Here is an 18,141-nt window from a genome sequence, read left to right on the forward strand (position 1 = left end):
GGGGGGGGCGGGGAGCTGCCGCAGGGCTCGGGGAGGGGGGAGGGCGCAAGGTGGAAGTTTCGCCTAGGGCGCGAAACATCCTTGCACCGGCCCTGGGTGGGGTCGCTCCCTTTTCAACAGCCCATGTGTTTGGGGCTGTTTCTTATAATTTTTATTACAGTAGCACCTAGTGGTCTCAAAGACTGGGGCCCTGTTGTGCTAGGCACAGTACATACACCTAGTAAAACAGTCCAGTCCCTGCCCCAAAGAGCTTACAGTCTGGGCACTGTTATTGTTAGAGGTGACAAAGGATAGGCGAAGAGAAGGAAAATACTGTAATCCATCTGTTTTCCTCACTCCCTCTCTCATCATCCTGCGCATTTCTTCTGCCCCCTTTTGGGGGCTTTCTCCTGCCTCTCCTTCCCCCTTGCGGTCTTGAGTGCAGCTCTCTCACCTCATTTTTTGGTTCTCTTCTCCCCCGTACCACTTGCCTGGATAATGTTTTGTGTACGCTTGTGCTCACCACCCCACCCCTCTACCAGCAAAAGTGAAGTTGATGCAAGTCAGTTCAGATTCAGTACCATTCAATATCTTGGAAATGGCAGCAGTGAAGCTGGTCAGAGCACAGAAAATTCTCCTGCTGATGGAGGCTCTGGGAGTGGAGAGTGGGGGGAGAGAAAAAGGAGTGACTCCCCTTTCTTTCCCCAGCCTGTCCTACTAAACAGGAGCATTTTTAAACAACAGCTGAGTGAAATTGGGACAAGACTCTGGTTAGTTTCAAGACTATGCTGCAGGCAAACCTGATTCTGACCAGAATCTTGTCTATTTCACTCTGAGTAGCATGAGGTTTTTCATGGCTGGTGGATGAGAACAGCAGCACCAAAGGCAGTTTTCAAGCTCTGTCCGTGAGACCAAAAATCTAACTTCTTTGTTCAGTGGACAGCTATGGACTTTGATAGATTGTACTTTACACACTTAAGGTCAAATCACTTATTTCCCCAGAAATTATCTAAGATGCTGGCCTACACTGATCACCACCTATTCATCCCTAGACTTCACATCCTCTGGGAGAGTGGTTGGTAAAATGTGAAAGTTAGAAGGGATGACAGTAAACTTAGCGATGGTCCCACTGTTCTCTTAAATATCTCCATGATCCTGGATACTACAGCCTGCAATGTTTGTGTTCAGAAACTAGGTGGTTCTGCCAGGCATCCGGTCCCTTTTGTGAACAGCTGGAACTCTTGTGGTGTTTCAAATTCTGATTGATACACTTTTCACAGTAGGAGTGAAGACTTGGCAACAGTACACAGTACTGTACTGAGAAGTCAGGATGCTACAATGAAACGATCAGCAGCATCCAAACTAATCAGACCCCAAATCTCGTAACTGGTCTCCTTCAACTCTCCAATGCCAGTTCTTTAGCCAGTAATGCTTTACGGAGTCAGTAGAGAAACACAATACCTGGATGAATGTTCATTATAATAGAGTTAAAAAAAAAATGTAATAGTACTTCCCCAGTCTAATCCATCTGTTTAAAAAGGAGACAGTGACTGGAGTACATTATGTTGGATCATTAGTATAAACAGTAATTTATTAACTTTTAAAAAACAAATTACATAAAATGTTTAAGGATTCACCACCCGCTTTTCAGGGCGTGTTATAGACAAGGATAGGCTATGGGTAATGTCTTGGTCCAATGAAAAATGAGACCACAAACTAAAAGGTGAGTGGAGAGCAAATCTTTCATACACAGGGCCTGGACTAACTCAGGCAGTGGGTACAGAATCTGAGTGGGCAGAGTCTGTGAATGAGATGTTTCTTTTGCTGTACCTACTAAGGAGATCGGGGGGGGGGGGGGGGGGGGGGGCTAAAAACCAGTCCCAGTTGAAATGAAAACCCTAATGTTTGTAATTGGCCCTCAACTGCAATTTTTTATTTTTTTACAGTAAGTCACTGAGTGATGAAGAAAACCTGAAACTCTTTGGGAAATGCAACAATCCAAACGGACATGGACACAACTATAAAGGTGAGGGGCTGACTGGCCTGAGTGCTATACTTATTCATCCAGACCCAGAGAGAATTAGTTCAGATGGTTGTATGAGAGAGACATTTGGATGGGATCGGCTCTTAGCCATGTTACTGTGAACACTTATGTAACTCAGAGCAGAATCTGGAGTATTTGCTTTTTTGATGACAGAGGCTGCAAAGAGAAATAAGAGTGATCATCAACAGGAGACAGTCCAAACCACAAATCTGACTTTTAGGCCATTAAATAAAGAGTAAATCTTATTTTAAAATGCTACTAAATAAACCAAATCTGCTTATACTCAAGATGATAGTAAATCTTAATGGCTGTTTCCACTTGGCAAACAAATGTCATCCAAAAAAACCAAACCTTCTTCAAGAGATTGTCCACATGGATTCCATTCTTAGTGTGCATGGGCCGCATGGATGCAAGACTGGATCCTTTTGGTCAGTAGTATCTGTCAGGGCCATGCCTGCCCCCTAGGTACCCTGACACCTCCCATCTGAGGTCATAAAGGACAGAGCAGCCCAGGTGTTTCTCAGTTTCTTCTGACTGCCCTTGACAGTGAGGCAGTACCCCTGCAGCGTCTGCTTACTCTGTGTACTGTGTGATTTTCCTTAGCCTTGCATTTAATAATTAGATAGTCAAGTTAGTGTAATTAGTTTAATTTTTTTCTTTTATATGCCCAATGGGCAAATATATAATGTTTCAGTTAGCTTAGACCCCCACTGCCCAACTGCCCCACAGAGAACTGGCATTACAGCGGAAGCCAAGGCACCAGTATTATGGCCATTAATGATGGGCAATCCTAGTGTCTGCTCTCTCTGAGAGGAGGGCATGTCCTGGAGCAATGTTCTGTCTGTCGTTCTTTCTCTGCGTGCACTCAGAGAGCAAGGGAGGTGCATCTGAAGCTGTTCCTTCTAAGAGAAGGTCACCAAATGAAATTAATAGGCAGCAGGTTTAAAACAAATAAAAGGAAGTATTTCTTCACACAACACACAGTCAACCTGTGGAACTCCTTGCCAGAGGATGTTGTGAAGGCCAAGACCATAACAGGGTTCAAAAAAGAACTAGATAAATTCATGGAGGATAGGTCCATCAATAGCTATTAGCCAGGATGGGCAGGGATGGTGTCCCTAGCCTCTGTTTGCCAGAAGCTGGGAATGAGGGACGGGATGGCTCACTTGATGATTACCTATTATGTTCATTGCCTCTGGGGCACCTGACACTGGCCAGTGTCGGAAGGCAGGGTACTGGGCTAGATGGACCTTTGGTCTGACCCAGTAGGGCCGTTCTTATGTTCTTAAGAGATGGATGCAAGCCTCCATGGACACTGAGAGGAAAGCTGCAATTAGGGCTCAGCCATCATGTCAGTCTCTCTCTGTTAGACCTATGATCCCACTCTGAGCCCCCAGGCCGCATCCACTCGGAGGCCCCACTTGTCCATCACTTCATTTGCATTGCAGAAAGGAGCAGTGCTCCAAAGACAAGCCCAGGCACAGTTCGCTGTCCCTGGCACCTAGCAAATTGAGATCAAAGGGTCATCGGCCACATGACTCGTCATTCGTCCAAGGGCCAAAAGCTAAGAAGGCCCCTTCATGTGCCCTGGCACTGACTTCTGAGTCAGTTCATGCAGTGCCCTCTAAATCAACAACTACACTGCCCTCAGTACTGATCCTTCAGCACCAACACCGTACCTGGTACCTGGAGCCTCAGCATCGAGTGCCTCTGTGATCATACGCCCTGATACAGATGACCTTCTTGGTACAGATTAACTTTAGGATACCCACTCCTTGGCATTAACTGTCCTGGCACCTAAATCATACATGGTGCTGAGTGACTTATTGGTGGGCCCAATACCAGAGTGACCTCTCCTGGAAAGATTATGGGTGGTGACATCCAAGCCACCAGCTTTGGGTCACTGGTATACTGGGTTAGAGAGGTGTCCCTGGTACTGAACTGTCCTGTATAGAGATGGGGCACACCTCACAGAGCGGCCCCTCCCTTGGAGAAAGTATGCTCCTTTTCAACCCCCCAGGTTTCAGTAATACCAACCAGATCAAATTGAAATGATAAATGAGCCATTCCATTTCCTCATTTGTTACCCAGGCTTCTCGCATTGGGGTATAGGCAAGTAAAGAATTTCTTCTCTTCAGGTCCTTTGGTTTCTTCTCAACATCTCAGATTTGTGCTAAATGAGTACTCATTTCTTCCCTCTTTTCACCGTCCTCTTTTGTTATTAGTTTAATGCCCTGAAGCTAAATGGAGGAACTTTTCTATTTGGGCATCTGACTCCCTTGATGTCTGCAGTCTCTGCAATATTGGATTATTTGCTAGTCCTGAAAAAATCTGGACTTTCCATCAGCTCCATAAGTGTCCATCCTGAAGCAATATCTGCTCCTCACCCTCCTGTCCAGGGCTGTATTGAATTTCCTACGCTGTAGTGGCAAAATTCCTGAAGGGCCCTGTCTCAGCTCAGAGCAACTGTACCTGTGCTCCCCCTCTGGGGTCCAGCAAGGGCACCCACTGCAGACTCCCAGCTCCTCAGCCATCAGCTCTCTCAGATAGGGACTCGTATCTCTCTTCCTCTTGTCTGGGTTTTTTCCCAAGGCTGCACAGTTCCCTGCCAGTAAGCCAGACTGCCTTAACAGGCCAGTTTGTGCTTTCCTTCCACTCCAGAGGTTATGAACAACTGTAATTGCCAGCAGTGACAAGTCACCACACAGCTCCTTGTAAGCAAGCACATTTAATCTTAAAGTGAAAGCATTACAGCGAAAACCAATTAAAAACAACAAAAGAACCAGCATGCATGCTAAAAAGCTAACCGGAGATCACCCTGGCTCCCACAAGGGCTCTGGTAGGAATCAGTCCTTCAAACCCCACAGTGGGGTTTTTCTGTGGTTACAAGTTCATACGAGCCTTAGCTCAGAACAAGCGATCCCTCGGTAGCTCAGTCTTTCCTTTATACAGCCTGGGCTTTTGACCGTGAGACTCTGGGAAGAGATAAAAGAACAGGAGTACTTGTGGCACCTTAGAGACTAACAAATTTATTAGAGCATAAGCTTTCGTGGACTACAGCCCACTTATGCATCCGAAGAAGTGGGCTGTAGTCCACGAAAGCTTATGCCGTAATAAATTTGTTAGTCTCTAAGGTGCCACAAGTACTCCTGTTCTTTTTGCGGATACAGACTAACACGGCTGCTACTCTGAAACCTGGGAAGAGATAATCAGCAGACAGTGGTCCTCGCCTCAGGGTGTAGCTTCAAAAGGCTGGGGATTTGCATAACCAGCCCACAATCATACAGAACATTTGCATTTAATACAATGGACTCCAACGATACTTAACCTTAATTCAACACAGTTTTTCCAAGGATACTGCAGGAAATTGCCATATCTATCACAGGCCTTATGCATGTTTTCTCCCCAAGAGCTCTCTCCCTCTTGGGACATCACTGTAGAGTATTAGCAGAGTTGATGGGTCCTTTGGTGGTGCTCTCTGTCCCCTATACCACCTCTCCCTTTCAGATTGCCATTGCAGCAGCTTGAAGGGTTGGGGAGATTCAGGCCCTCATGACAGGCCCTCTTCATATAGTTATTCATAAGGACAATGTTACTCTTAAGTTTCTACCCAAGGTTGCCTCAGAGTAACACCCAGTCCGTTCATCTGCCTGTTTTCTTCCCCAAGCCTCACTCAACCCTGGAGGAAGCTAGACTTCACACACCTGATATAGTAGGGGACTATCTTTGTACTTAGAACAGAATCACTCAGGAACATGCCTGACTATCTGTGGCCAGATTTAAGGGGCAACCTATATCCCCACAGAGATTATCTAAGTGGATCTCCAACTGTATAAGGACATGCTATGGGTTAGCCAGGTTAGATGCACCTAGCCACATTAGAGCTCATTCCACTAAAACTCAGGCAGCCTCTGCTGCTTGTTGACGAGTGTCCCTGTATGTGACATTTGTTGAGCAGCTACAATCCTCACATTTACAAGATTCCATTCCTTAGTAGAGGCTTCCGGATCAGATGCCCATTTTGGTGGGACTCTGCGGTGGGATGGTTGAGCCTGTCCCACCCTCTATACCCTCCGGTGCAGGGTGCAGTGTGCAGGCACAGTCCCAGTGGACACTGCTGACCTAAAGAATCCAATCTCGTGTCCATCTTGGAGAACCGCCATTACTGTAGGGTCAGTTACTGTTCTTTATACAGTGGATATTGTTTTAAAGAGTAACACTTCTCATGTCATTAACCCACCTCCTGGGGCTGATTAATGCTGTGTGGGCTCTCTGATCTGCCACTAATGTGATTTGTTCTCGTGTACATTGGATCACACTTATGACTTGGTGTTTTTCTCCCTCTAGTTGTAGTGACTGTGCGTGGAGAGGTAAGTGCAATCATTATTTCCTTCCTTTTTCCTTCTTGGAGGTATCAGAGTGTGATTTCCATGTGCAAATTCTGCAGATCTTTAAAAAAACCCAACCCTCTAGGTGTTTGCCTTTGTAGAATTGCTAAAAATCCTGCATTGCTTGAAAACCCTATGTTCTATCAACTATAAAGAGGAAGATTTTCTGTAATCACTTGTGTGTGAGAGATGGGTCCAGCGAAGGCAGCTCTCCTTCTCACCTGCCTCTCCCAAAGACATGCTGGAGGCCACATTTCAGCCCCAGTCTTGCAATGAGCTTCATGTGGCTTCAGGCGTCCACCCACACAGAGCTCATTGCAGGATCTCAGCCTTAGCTTCCGTTCTCAGATCTGAATGGCCTCCGTCCTGAGCGAAAGCAGGGCTAAACTCTGTCCCCTGCAAAATGGTGGGAGGCCCGAATCCTGCGCTTAGCTCTCAGCCAACTTGTTCCAGAGAGATCTGGGCCACAGAACAATTGCTCTTAATTATGTGGTTGCTGATTGTGGGAGTTAACATAGATTCATAGATTCTAGGACTGGAAGGGACCTCGAGAGGTCATCGAGTCCAGTCCCCTGCCCGCATGGCAGGACCAAATACTGTCTAGACCATCCCTGATAGACATTTATCTAACCTACTTTTAAATATCTCCAGAGATGGAGATTCCACAACCTCCCTAGGCAATTTATTCCAGTGTTTAACCACCCTGACAGTTAGGAACTTTTTCCTAATGTCCAACATGAGAACAGCCATACTGGGTCAGACGAATGATCCATCTCACCCAGTATCTTGTCGTCTGACAGTGGCCAGTGCCAGATGCTTCAGAGGGAATGAACAGAACAGGGCAATTTTGAGTGGTCCATCCCCATTCATCCAGTCCCAGCTTCTGGTAGCCAGAGGTTCCTGCTAGACGGTCCCAGACTGGGGAACCATAGCCATCAGCCTACAGAACAGCAGTTAATTCAGGAGAAAGCCAGATTACCTGCGCATTGTGGTTAGGCCCCACTGGTGCTCATGGTTTGTGCCTGACCCTTACTAGCTAGCAGTTGTGTCTCAGGTTGGTAAAACAACCGATTAAATCCTTGTTCCTGCCTAGTGGGCTGCTTCTTTGTGTAGCTGATGGGCTCTGCCCAAGCACTGCTTAGTAACTATGTGTGCTGGGAGCTTTCTTCCTGGTGTCGCCATTATGAACTTCACTGATCTCTTGAGAGTTGTTGATACTCTCTATATAGCCATTAGGGCATGTTCTTCATGGTGTTACTTAAGTAGGGCTGAGGCTCAGGCAGTGTCCGATGGCGGAGAGAGAGATTTTCTTATGGGTCAGGATTCCTGAGTGCCCATTGTGGAAGCTGCAGACCCCAGGTAGTCTGGGTTTGTGCCATCTAAAGCTTTTGGTAGGATTGGTAACACAATTGGGGTGTGAGGATTAGTAGATGTGCTTCTAATCTCCTTTCGCTCTTTGCCCTGTAGATTGATCCTACGTCAGGAATGGTTATAAACCTGACGGCCCTGAAAGAATATATGCAGGTAATAACACTGTGCTGATGAGCTCTCACATGGAAATCAGCGATGGCATAATGGGCTAGTGAGGGCGTGGGGAAGTGGGGAGTAGCCAGTGGAGAATTAGGGAGTGGTTTATGAGCTAAAAATGCGTCAGCGCAGTGCCCTGTTGCAGTGTAACGTCCCCTGCTGGTCCCCACACTGGCCTGTGATGTGCAAGGTCTTTGACTTCCTCTCACCAGCTGCACAACGTGTTGCTGTCTCCCTCTAATAGTGCTGCCCTGGTACCTTCCTACCAACTCTGGGTACCTAGGACCTCTCAGGAAAAGGCCAGCATCGGCCCCAGTGACATTTCAGTTCCCAGTGTGTGTGTCTGGAATTGCTCCACAGACACAGTAGGGCCCTTCCTAAGTTCAAGCAGGATGGTTAGAATCTGCCATTCATTGTGCCCCCTTGACATGCCCTATTGATGTAGCTACCAATGTCATAGAATCATAGGACTGGAAGAGACCTCAAGAGGTCATCTAGTCCAGTCCCCTGCACTCATGGCAGGACTACGTATTATCTAGATCATCCCTGACAGGTGTTTGTCTAACTTGCTCTTAAAAATCCCCAATGATGGAGATTCCACAACCTCCCTAGGTAATTTATTCCAGGGCTTAGCTACCCTGACAGTTAGGAAGTTTTTCCTAATGTCCAACCTAAACCTCCCTGGATGCAATTTAAGCCCATTGCTTCTTGTCCTATCCTCAGCGGTTAAGAAGAACAATTTTTCTCCCTTCTCCTTGTAACAACCTTTTATGTACTTGAAAATTGTTATCATGTCCCCTCTCAGTCTTCTCTTTTCCAGACTAAACACACCCAATTTTTTCAATCTTCCCTCATAGCTCATGTTTTCTAGACTTTTCATCATTTTTGTGCTCTCCTCTGGGCTTTCTCCAATTTGTCCATGTCTTTCCTGAAATGTGGCGCCCAGAATTGGACACAATACTCTAGATGAGGCCTAATCAGCACGGAGTACAGCGGAAGAATTACTTCTCATGTCTGCTTACAACACTCCTGCTAATACATCCCAGGATGATGTTCGCTTTTTTTGCAACAGTGTTACACTGTTGACTCATATTTAGCTTGTGGTCCACTATGACCCCCAGATCCCTTTCCGCAGTCCTCCTTCCTAGGCAGTCATTTCCCATTTTGTATGTGTGCAACTGATTGTTCCTTCCTAAGTGAAGTACTTTGCATTTGTCCTTATTGAATTTCATCCTATTTACTTCAGACCATTTCTCCAGCAACATTTTGAATTTTAATCCTACCCTCCAAAGCACTTGCAACCCTCCCAGCTTGGTATTGTCTGCAAACTTTGTAAGTGTTCTCTCTATGCCATTATCTAAATCATTGATGAAGATATTGAATAGAACCGGACCCCAGAACTGATCCCTGCGGGACCCCACTTGTTATGCCCTTCCAGCATGACTGTGGACCACTGATAACTACTCTCTGGGAACAGTTTTCCAGCCAATTATTCATCCACCTTATAGTAGCTCCATCTAGGTTGCATTTCCCTAGTTTGTTTATGAGAAGGTCATGCAAGACAGTATCAAAAGCTTTACTAAAGTCAAGATATACCATGTCTACTGCTTTCCCCCCATCCACAAGGCTTGTTACCCTGTCAAAGAAAGCTATCAGATTGGTCTGACATGATTTGTTCTTGACAAATCCATTATGACTGTTACCTATCACCTCATTATCTTCTAGATGTTTGCAAATTGATTGCTTAATTATTTGCTCCATTATCTTTCCTGGTACAGAAGTTAAGCTGACTGGTCTGTAATTCCCCAGGTGGTCCTTATTTCCCTTTTTATAGATGGGCACTAGATTTGCCCTTTTCCAGTCTTCTGGAATCTCTCCCGTCTTTCACGACTTTTCAGAGATAATTGCTAATGGCTCAGATAGCTCCTCGGTCAGCTCCTTGAGTATTCTAGGATGCATTTCATCAGGCCCTGGTAACTTGAAGACATCTAACTTGTCTGAGTAATTTTTTAACTTGTTCTTTCCCTATTTTAGCCTCTGATCCTGCCTCATTTTCACTGGTCCTTCAGTATGTTAAAAGTCCAATCACCACCAACCTTCTTGGTGAAAACCGAAACAAAGAAGTCGTTAAGCACCTGTGCCATTTCCACATATTTTGTTATTGTTCTGTTCCTACATATTTTGTTATTCATGTCCTTCTTCTCTGCCCTCAGGAAGCCATCATGGAGCCACTTGACCACAAGAATCTGGATAAAGACGTGGCTTACTTTGCTGATGTTGTCAGGTGGGTAGAACTAGATTTGGTGCCAGGGTCCAGCCTGTGTTGTTTTATGGTTCATAGTGGGTGCCATGTATATTGTCTGGCACCAGTTCAAATGTCATTAATCCTCCAGGTGGCATTTAATTTCAGTTGATTGACTACCTCCCCATCCTCTCTCTCTATCATCCATCATTATATGTGTGTGTTGTCGCATGTACGAGAGGTCAGTGTGCCTTGACTGCTTCATGTCTAACGTCAGCCCTGTTTCCCCTGCAGTACGACTGAGAATGTGGCAGTGTACATCTGGGAAAACCTCCAGAAGCGCCTGCCTGTGGGGACTCTTTATAAAGTCAAAGTGTATGAAACGGACCAGAACATCGTTGTGTACAAGGGGGAAGAGACGACTCTTGAGAAATGAAATTCAGCTCAGCTGGTCACAGTCTTCTGAGGAATTAATCGAACCAGTATATCAATGGAGTATACCATGGTGTATCTATGACATGTAGACAGTGATTTTGTAGAGTGGTTTTGTTTTTTAATATAAGGTCATTTTTAGGTAATTAAAGACAATTATTGTGGCAAGCTAATGAGGTTTTCTATTTAATTTGGAGTTCTCAGAATTTGCTGACCTATTGTTTGCTTTTAATCAAAACAGTCCAGTTCTGCAAACCAAAACCACCAAGGTGATGTGAAATCCTTGGAGTCTCCGCCTGTGTTGAGTAAGGCACTGCAGCTCTCTCTCAAGAGGAAATGTACAAGTTAAATATGTACCCGTCCCGCTGGGATTTGATTGTGGCCATGATGAAGAAGTGGAGACTGAGAAATGACTTTTCCTCCTTTTTGTGCTGCAGGCCTGCTCCTCCCTGTGGCTGGGGTCTCTGTTTTCTCCGTAAGATAAGGGACTGGTGGTAGTGGCGAGTGTAACTGGCTTGTGCTTTGTTTCTCCTATGCCGTAGGCTTGTTCTCAGTAACACTTTGATCTAGGACGACTTGGGGTTTCATGAAAACTGGCTGCTATAAACCACAAGGTCAGAGAATGCTTTTGTTTGTATAACTGTGCTGCTGATAAAGCTTTGCTAGCGAATGCCAGCCTGCAGTCCTGCTGCATGCCACGCTATGGTGAAGCGAGGAGGCAGAGCTGGAGGGAAAAGGAAAACGCCGTTACCCATTTTGACCTGAGTAGTTAGCCGAAATTCAGGGTCTAGCGAGTTGTTTCTGCTAGATGGAGAAATTGATGGTAGAGTCGGGTATTTCTTTGGTGCAGTGCTGTTTATTTACAATGAAGGTACATAAAATGCAGTTTCCCTGAACACGGCAGGAATCAAACAGCAGGAGGCAGTTTCTTTGCTCACAATTCCTAGCCCTTTCCAGCCAGCACTTAGCCTAAAAGTTCTCTCTCTCTTTGTCTCAGGGTCATGCTACCAGTGCTTCTGTGGCTGTCTCTTTGGCTTTTGGTGCCTCTCTTCCAGTTTCTCTGCTGTTTTTTTGCTGCTTTTCTCACCCATACAGACACACTAATCAGAGCCCTAGCCCCCTGCATTTACTGGATCAATCTCCAGGGAAACCCCGTGGGCCAAATGGTTCAGCTTCTACTCAAGCTATGCCATGTGCCTGTGTTTTAGGCGGTGGCTCTGGCCCATATAGGAGTTCTGGTCCAAGCTGTGTCACAGACCATGGGCCCACTTCATTGTTGGCCTCAGCTAGGGACAAAAGGGTGACAGGGGAGGCACAAGCTCCCACCTCACCCCAGGGTTATCCCTGATACAATGGACTTCTATGCTCTGCAATAGCCGCCAAAGCAAGGCATGTGCTAAAATGCACCAGACGGACGGCAGGCACGTGTCGGGGTGGACCTGCACCCCGGTAATTTTGCACCCTTGCAAAGCCTCATGGGGCCTGTTTCAGCAGAGGCACAAAGTAGGGCTACCTTGGGCTGCACTAGCCTGCAGCAATCCCTGAAATGTGGAGGCGCAAACTACCTCCCTTCTGTCCCTGCATCGGCACAGAGATGTATCAGGCCCCATGTGTATAGAGAGAGCTCCCTTTCCCTGTTGCTGGAACTCAATGCAAATGCTCCAGTTACACAACACCAAGTGATGAACAACTCACTCAGTGGTGCTAGAGAGAGCAGTGGGAGTAAGACCAATGCTGAGACACTTGTCTAATGAGTTTGGAAATCAAGGCCTGCTGCCTTTTGTCTGGCATTTATACCATACCAAGCACACCGGTCCCTGAGGGCCAGCTATCTGTAGCAGTCTGCTGGTGAATTCTGCAGCAGAGTCAGGTAAATGACTTTTTAAATAAGATTTTTATCAAATTAGATAACATATAATTTATTTATTTTTAATATCGAATTCAATTGTAGGCTGTCTGCTCCTTTTTGGTTTGCCACAGGTTTTTGCTAGTGCAGAGCTGCCTAGGAGTAGGTGGAAGGTTGTGATGGGCTCAGATACACGGTGATGGAGGCCATTCGTGCAGTATAGGTAGGGGAAAGTTGGAGGATTTGGCAGCTGGGTGTAGGGAACAGTTGGGGTTTTGAGCACCCAGGAGTCACAGCCTCTGTATAGGCCACTTCACTGATCTTTTAATTCCCTAAGGCAGCTGAATGCCACAGGGATAGGCAGAGCTATGTAAACATAAGGCTAGATGTGCCATTTCAGCTGAACATGGGGACAACTGCCTGGTCTCCATTGTAAAGAAGGATCTGCTGGCTTTAGAATCAGGATGTGCGGTCAGGTCACGTGTCAGGATTAAATTGGATAGAGAGGAGGAAGCTGATTCTTGTGGATTGTGTTGGAGCTGACTTGAAGTAGGAGGGGCCTAAACACCCAGTTCCCCATCACCTCTCCCCACCCACCCCAATTCACCCACAGTGATGAAGAAGGCACTCTAGCCTGATGTTCCTGCTGTGATGATCTGCAATGAGTTGGCATCTTTATCCTCAGGCTTCAGAGTCAACATGGCCTTGTAGGGGAAAGGAGCATGTGGTATGTCTTAGGGCTGTTGCTTCAGGCTGTCTCTGTTGCAGACTCAGAGCCAGTGCTGCATTTGGGCACTGCGGTTTGTTGTGGTTTTTAATACGGCACGAGTGGTTTTTGCAGCATCACAGAACATGCAGGATAAGTCAAGAAATCAAGCGCATACTGTGAAAACTAAGCAGTAATACACGTAGCATCAGCTGGGGACAGTTACCATATAGCAGTCGTTTTCAACCTGTGGTCTGTGGGCTACGTCTAAGGGGTCCCCAAAAGATTTAGACTGAAAACTGACTGAACACAATTCAACTATATATACAGACACTAGATTGCCAAAGAGGCCCATACCTCCATTCGACATTTTTAAGGGGTTCACAAATGCAAAAAGGTTGAAACCCACTGCCATACAGCTATTGTTTGCTGTTCTGTGGCCTTCGACTATATCTGTTACCACCCCACAAAGGACGCAGGTTATGCCACTGCATAGCTCTATAGAGAGATAAGGTGGGTGAGGTAATATCTTTTATTGAACCAGCTTCTGTCTGTGAGAGACAGGGCCGGCTCTGGCTTTTTTGCCGCCCAAAGCAAAAAACGCCCGGCTGGCCGGAGCAGCGGGGGGAGGAGGGGGGAGGGGAGGAGGAAAACAAACCTGCCCCTGGCCGGAGCGGCGAAGGGGGGGGAGGTGGGGAGAACAAACCAGCTGGCTGGAGCAGCAAAGGGGGGTGGGAAACAAACCTGCCCCCAGCCCGCTCCGTTCGGCAGGCAGGGAAGGACGCGGGCTGCCCTACTGGGCTTGATGCAGGGTGTGCCCCTCCTCCGCCCCCTACAGGGTGGCGGGAGCAGTAAACCAAAAAAAAAAAAAATCCTGCAGGGGCGGCCAAAGCGTTGAAGTGCAAAACAAAACCAAAAAAAAAAAAAAAAAAAGGATTAGATGGAATGCTGCCCTTTGAAATCTGCCGCCCCAAGCACGAGCTTGCTCGGCTGGTGCCTGGAGCCGGCCTTGGTGAGAGAGACAAGCTTTGGAGTTTACACAGAGCTCTTCTTCAGGTCTGAGAAATGTACTCAGAGTGTGACAGCTAAATACAAGGTGGAACAGGTTGTTTAGCATAAATAGTTAACACATATTTCAAGGGACCATTCAACTGGGTAACACCTCTTCAGTCACAGGAAGGAAAACAAAAAGGGGTGGGGGCTAGTGGTTTATAGATTGTTGTACTAAATCACAAATCCAGTGTCGCTGCTAAATCCAGGATTTTTAGGCCTGGTCTGCACTAGGCAATTAGGTGGGTTTAACTACATCACTCAGGAGTGCCAAAAATCCACACCATGGAGTGAGGCAGTTAAACTTCCCTAATCCCGAATGCAGAGAGCACTAGGTGGATGGGAGAATTCTCCCATCAATCTAGTTCTAGCCCTCACCTCTCAGAGAGGTGGAGTACCTGTGCTGGCGGGAGAAGCCCTCCTGTTGGTGTAGGTCTTCACTGAAGCACTATAGCAGTGATGCTGCTGCATCATTTTAAGTGTAGACAAGCCCTTAGTGTCTAGCAGAGTTATGAATTTAAGCTCCCAGGCATGTCTTTTTTTGAAGGTGGTGTGCAGGTTTCCTTGGAGGATGACTGAGAGGTCAGATATGGAGCGATTGTTTTGTGAAAAGAGTTTGCCCATGGGTGACAGGGTGTTTTTGTCTTTTATCCTTTTAATTTGTGAGTTCATTTGAGAGTGTAGTGATTGTCTGGTTTCACCCACATAGTCGTTACTGGGGCATCTAGTGCACCGGATGAGATATACCACATGTTGTGACAGTCACGTGTAGGACCTGTGGTTCTTGAAAGGTGGGTTGTGGGGAGAATCCATCATCATAGCAGTTGAGATATGTATACAAGTTTTGCATCTATTGTTATGGCAGGGTCTGGTGCCGCTCTGAGTTCGTGGGCCCTGGTCTGTTGACAGCTTGAATCTGATGATGAGCTTGGAGAGGCTGGGGGTTGTTTGAAGGCCAGAGAGGGGGTTCAGGAAAGATTTCTTTCAGGATATGGTCCCCATGAAGTATGGGTTGTAATTGTTTAATGATCAATGCGTTCCAGCATGGAGTGGTAGGGGACAACGAGGGGTGTATGCTCAGAGAGGGTTTTATTTCTGTATGGAAGCAAGTTTCCATGGGGTATTTGGGTGGCCGGTTCCGTGATGCGATCTACTTCTTTGGTGGAATGTCTTTGTTTGAGGAAGGCAGTTTTAAAGGGTATTAAGGTGCATTGCTATGTGACATTTCCTTTATCACGTGAAAATTAGCCTAAATGGCAGCAAGAGTGATCAGAAGATAAAGCCTCGAAGAGATTACGGGTAATTCACAAGTTCAGTTTCAAAATAAGGTGAGATGGGGCAATCGTTTTATAGTCAAACACAGAAATATGTGTACCACAAAGGAACAATAAATCAAAATGAGTTAGAAAGGTTTAATGAGGCTTATCTAATATTAAACCTTGACCTCAGTTTAACACTGGTGGAGGGAGAGGGGCCCTTCTATGCCGATCAGCTATGCCAAATCTTGTATTCATAGTCATGAAAAATACCTAGACTGCTTCCTTTTAAGCTGTAACAGCTTAAACAGAGCAAGAACAGAGCTGTGTGGTATGCCCCTGCCTGAGCTGTCTTTGCGCAGCTTTCCTGCTGGGCCTCTATCAGCTGCGAAGGAGCAGGGGCTAGGAGAGGGGGAGAAAGGAATTTTCTCCTCCATTGTTCAATTTTGGCAGAGAGAAAACTCCCATTATCAGAGCTCCCTTGTGTATTTTGCTCCTAGTAAAGCTGCCACATTAGGATGTAACTGGCTGCAAATTCATGCCAGCACCATGCAGAGGGGGAGCGTTCTGCACCCATTGGCCTTATCAAATGAATTGAGTTCTCCAGTTTTGTTTCCTTTGAAGTTGCACCTCAGCCAGCGCCTTTCACTGTGGACTGTGGCTAGAAAAGGGGTTTGCAATACAGCTGCAGTTCCTGCCAGTCTGATGCGGTAGGGTAATGGATTGTTCTCATTCGCTGCCACGGAGGTCACTGTGACATAGCTGGGCAGGATCCGAACAGCCATTAAGCCTTTGATGATTCACAAAGCCTTTCTGTTTCTCAGAACCCTGCAGAGACGAATGCAAAACATGGGATACCCTTTTCAGACCGCTAATGAAGTTGTTGATATCTCCCCCAAATACTTTAAAGGAGATTGTAAATGCCCTGGGCCCCTAGAGATCTACATATGACAAAGCAGGGGTTCTTACAACCTTGCCATTAAATGAGATCCAGGAAGGGCATATGTAACCTTTTACCTTTGGGTCACCTGTGTGTGTTTATGATTGTGGTGGGAGACTAATGGTGCTGTCCAAAGTCAAGCAAAGGGAAGGTAAGTGTTGGACAAAGTTTCCCTAATTTAGCTCTGTGGATGTACGTTAGTCCTGATCTGCAGCCCTCCTGCTGTTCCAGTTTTGCCTATCCTCTACCAGCCAGATCTAAAAGGGGGTCTTATTAATGACTTAGCGTAACCCATCAGCTAGAAAAATGTCATTGCTACCACATTGTTAGGGACATAGCTGGTGATCATCACCGGGGTGGATATAGATGTTGGAAGTGGTGCTGTTTTTTTTACAGCACGTAATGTTTGATTGTTCTGGGACATCCAAACTGAAAAAAATCATAAAATCACTAAAAGAGCCATAACTCAAAGAAACATAGTCTAATTTTGACCAAAATTGGCAAATGGTTTCTAACCGCAAATGCAAATGACAATCCACTTATATACTCAAAATAGTACAGTTTTGGAAAGTTTGGGAACTATTTAGCCCCAGGAGATATATTTTATGTATTTTCCTGTATTTTTTTGCCTTTGGTTAAAGCAAAAGTCTGTCATCACATGACAATATGAGATTGTTTGTACCATATCATACATCAAAATATTGGTCATGATTTATATAATGGACTGATTTGGTTTTCTGTTTGCTGTTTTTTGAGTATTGGCTACTGTGCAATGATCACTGCTCTGGCAACTGATGTTAATACAGCGTACCCCATGGTGAAATGTTTTCAGGATATGTTCCCTTCTCGGGGCCAAGACTGCTTCATCATGCAGGATGTAGCTCCAATCTATTGCAAAGCACAATTAATTAAATCAAATGCAGGCATCAAAGCATCACTCTTGCCTGTTAAAGCTGTTCCACTTTAGTTAAGTGCAATATTCACTCTATAGTGCACGGGTTGGGTTACATGTCTGGCCTATGAAAAATATGGATCCAAATCCCATCTGTGCCATTGTTAAGAAAAACTTTGGATAGGTAGCCTGGAGGGAAGACGGGGTTTAGTGAGAGTGAGGTGCCTTCTTTCTTGCCTGGGGAAGTTAGTCCACTTTAATTAAATGGTATTTGGGCCAATAGCTTAATGCAATTTCCCCTGTAGGCCAGGGGTTAGATGAGGTTCCTAGAGAAGAAGAAATGTGGGTTCAAATCTCCACTGGTATGGCTGTCCTCTTTCTTGCCTGTTGAAGCTGTTCCACTTTAGTTAAATGTGCTCTGGGCCGGCCTCACAGCAACCCTCACTCTCTTGTCCAGTGGTTAGGATACTCGCCTGGGTTGTGGGAGATCCTGGTTCAAATCCCCCAGCTGCTTGTTCGGCAGGGATTTGCACAGGGATTTCCTGCCTCCTAGGCGACCGTCCTTTAGGGTGGGCCATCCTTGTCCGAACCCCCTCTCTTTCTCAAGAGGCCATTGTCTTCTTGGGCCGGAGAGGGGATTCGGACAGGGATCGCTCACCAGTGACTCTCCCCAGGAGGTGGCGGCCCCCAGTTCACACCCCTCAAAAGAGCAGGGGAGTGCCCTGGGGTCTGCCACAACCTGGGCGTGTATCCTGATCATGGTGGACAAGAGAGAGAGGGGGTTTTACTGCTCAGCAGCAAAGCCCCTTTAATTAAAAGAGCAAGAGGCCCTGTGACAG

At 46.2% G+C, this 18,141-nt stretch overlaps 1 protein-coding gene across 1 annotated transcript; it reads left to right on the forward strand.

Moving 5' to 3' along the window:
- Positions 1–1,890: 1,890 nt before the first annotated feature.
- Positions 1,891–10,785, forward strand: PTS (6-pyruvoyltetrahydropterin synthase; the record flags this gene model as incomplete). The annotated part of the gene is made up of 5 exons (XM_034754903.1): positions 1,891–2,005; positions 6,371–6,393; positions 7,879–7,935; positions 10,152–10,222; positions 10,475–10,785. Coding segments are annotated over 5 exons (408 nt in total), but the record flags the coding sequence as incomplete, so codon positions are not given.
- Positions 10,786–18,141: the final 7,356 nt, after the last annotated feature.

This window comes from Trachemys scripta, chromosome 21 (genome assembly GCF_013100865.1).
Source record: "Trachemys scripta elegans isolate TJP31775 chromosome 21, CAS_Tse_1.0, whole genome shotgun sequence".
NCBI lineage: Eukaryota > Metazoa > Chordata > Testudines > Emydidae > Trachemys > Trachemys scripta.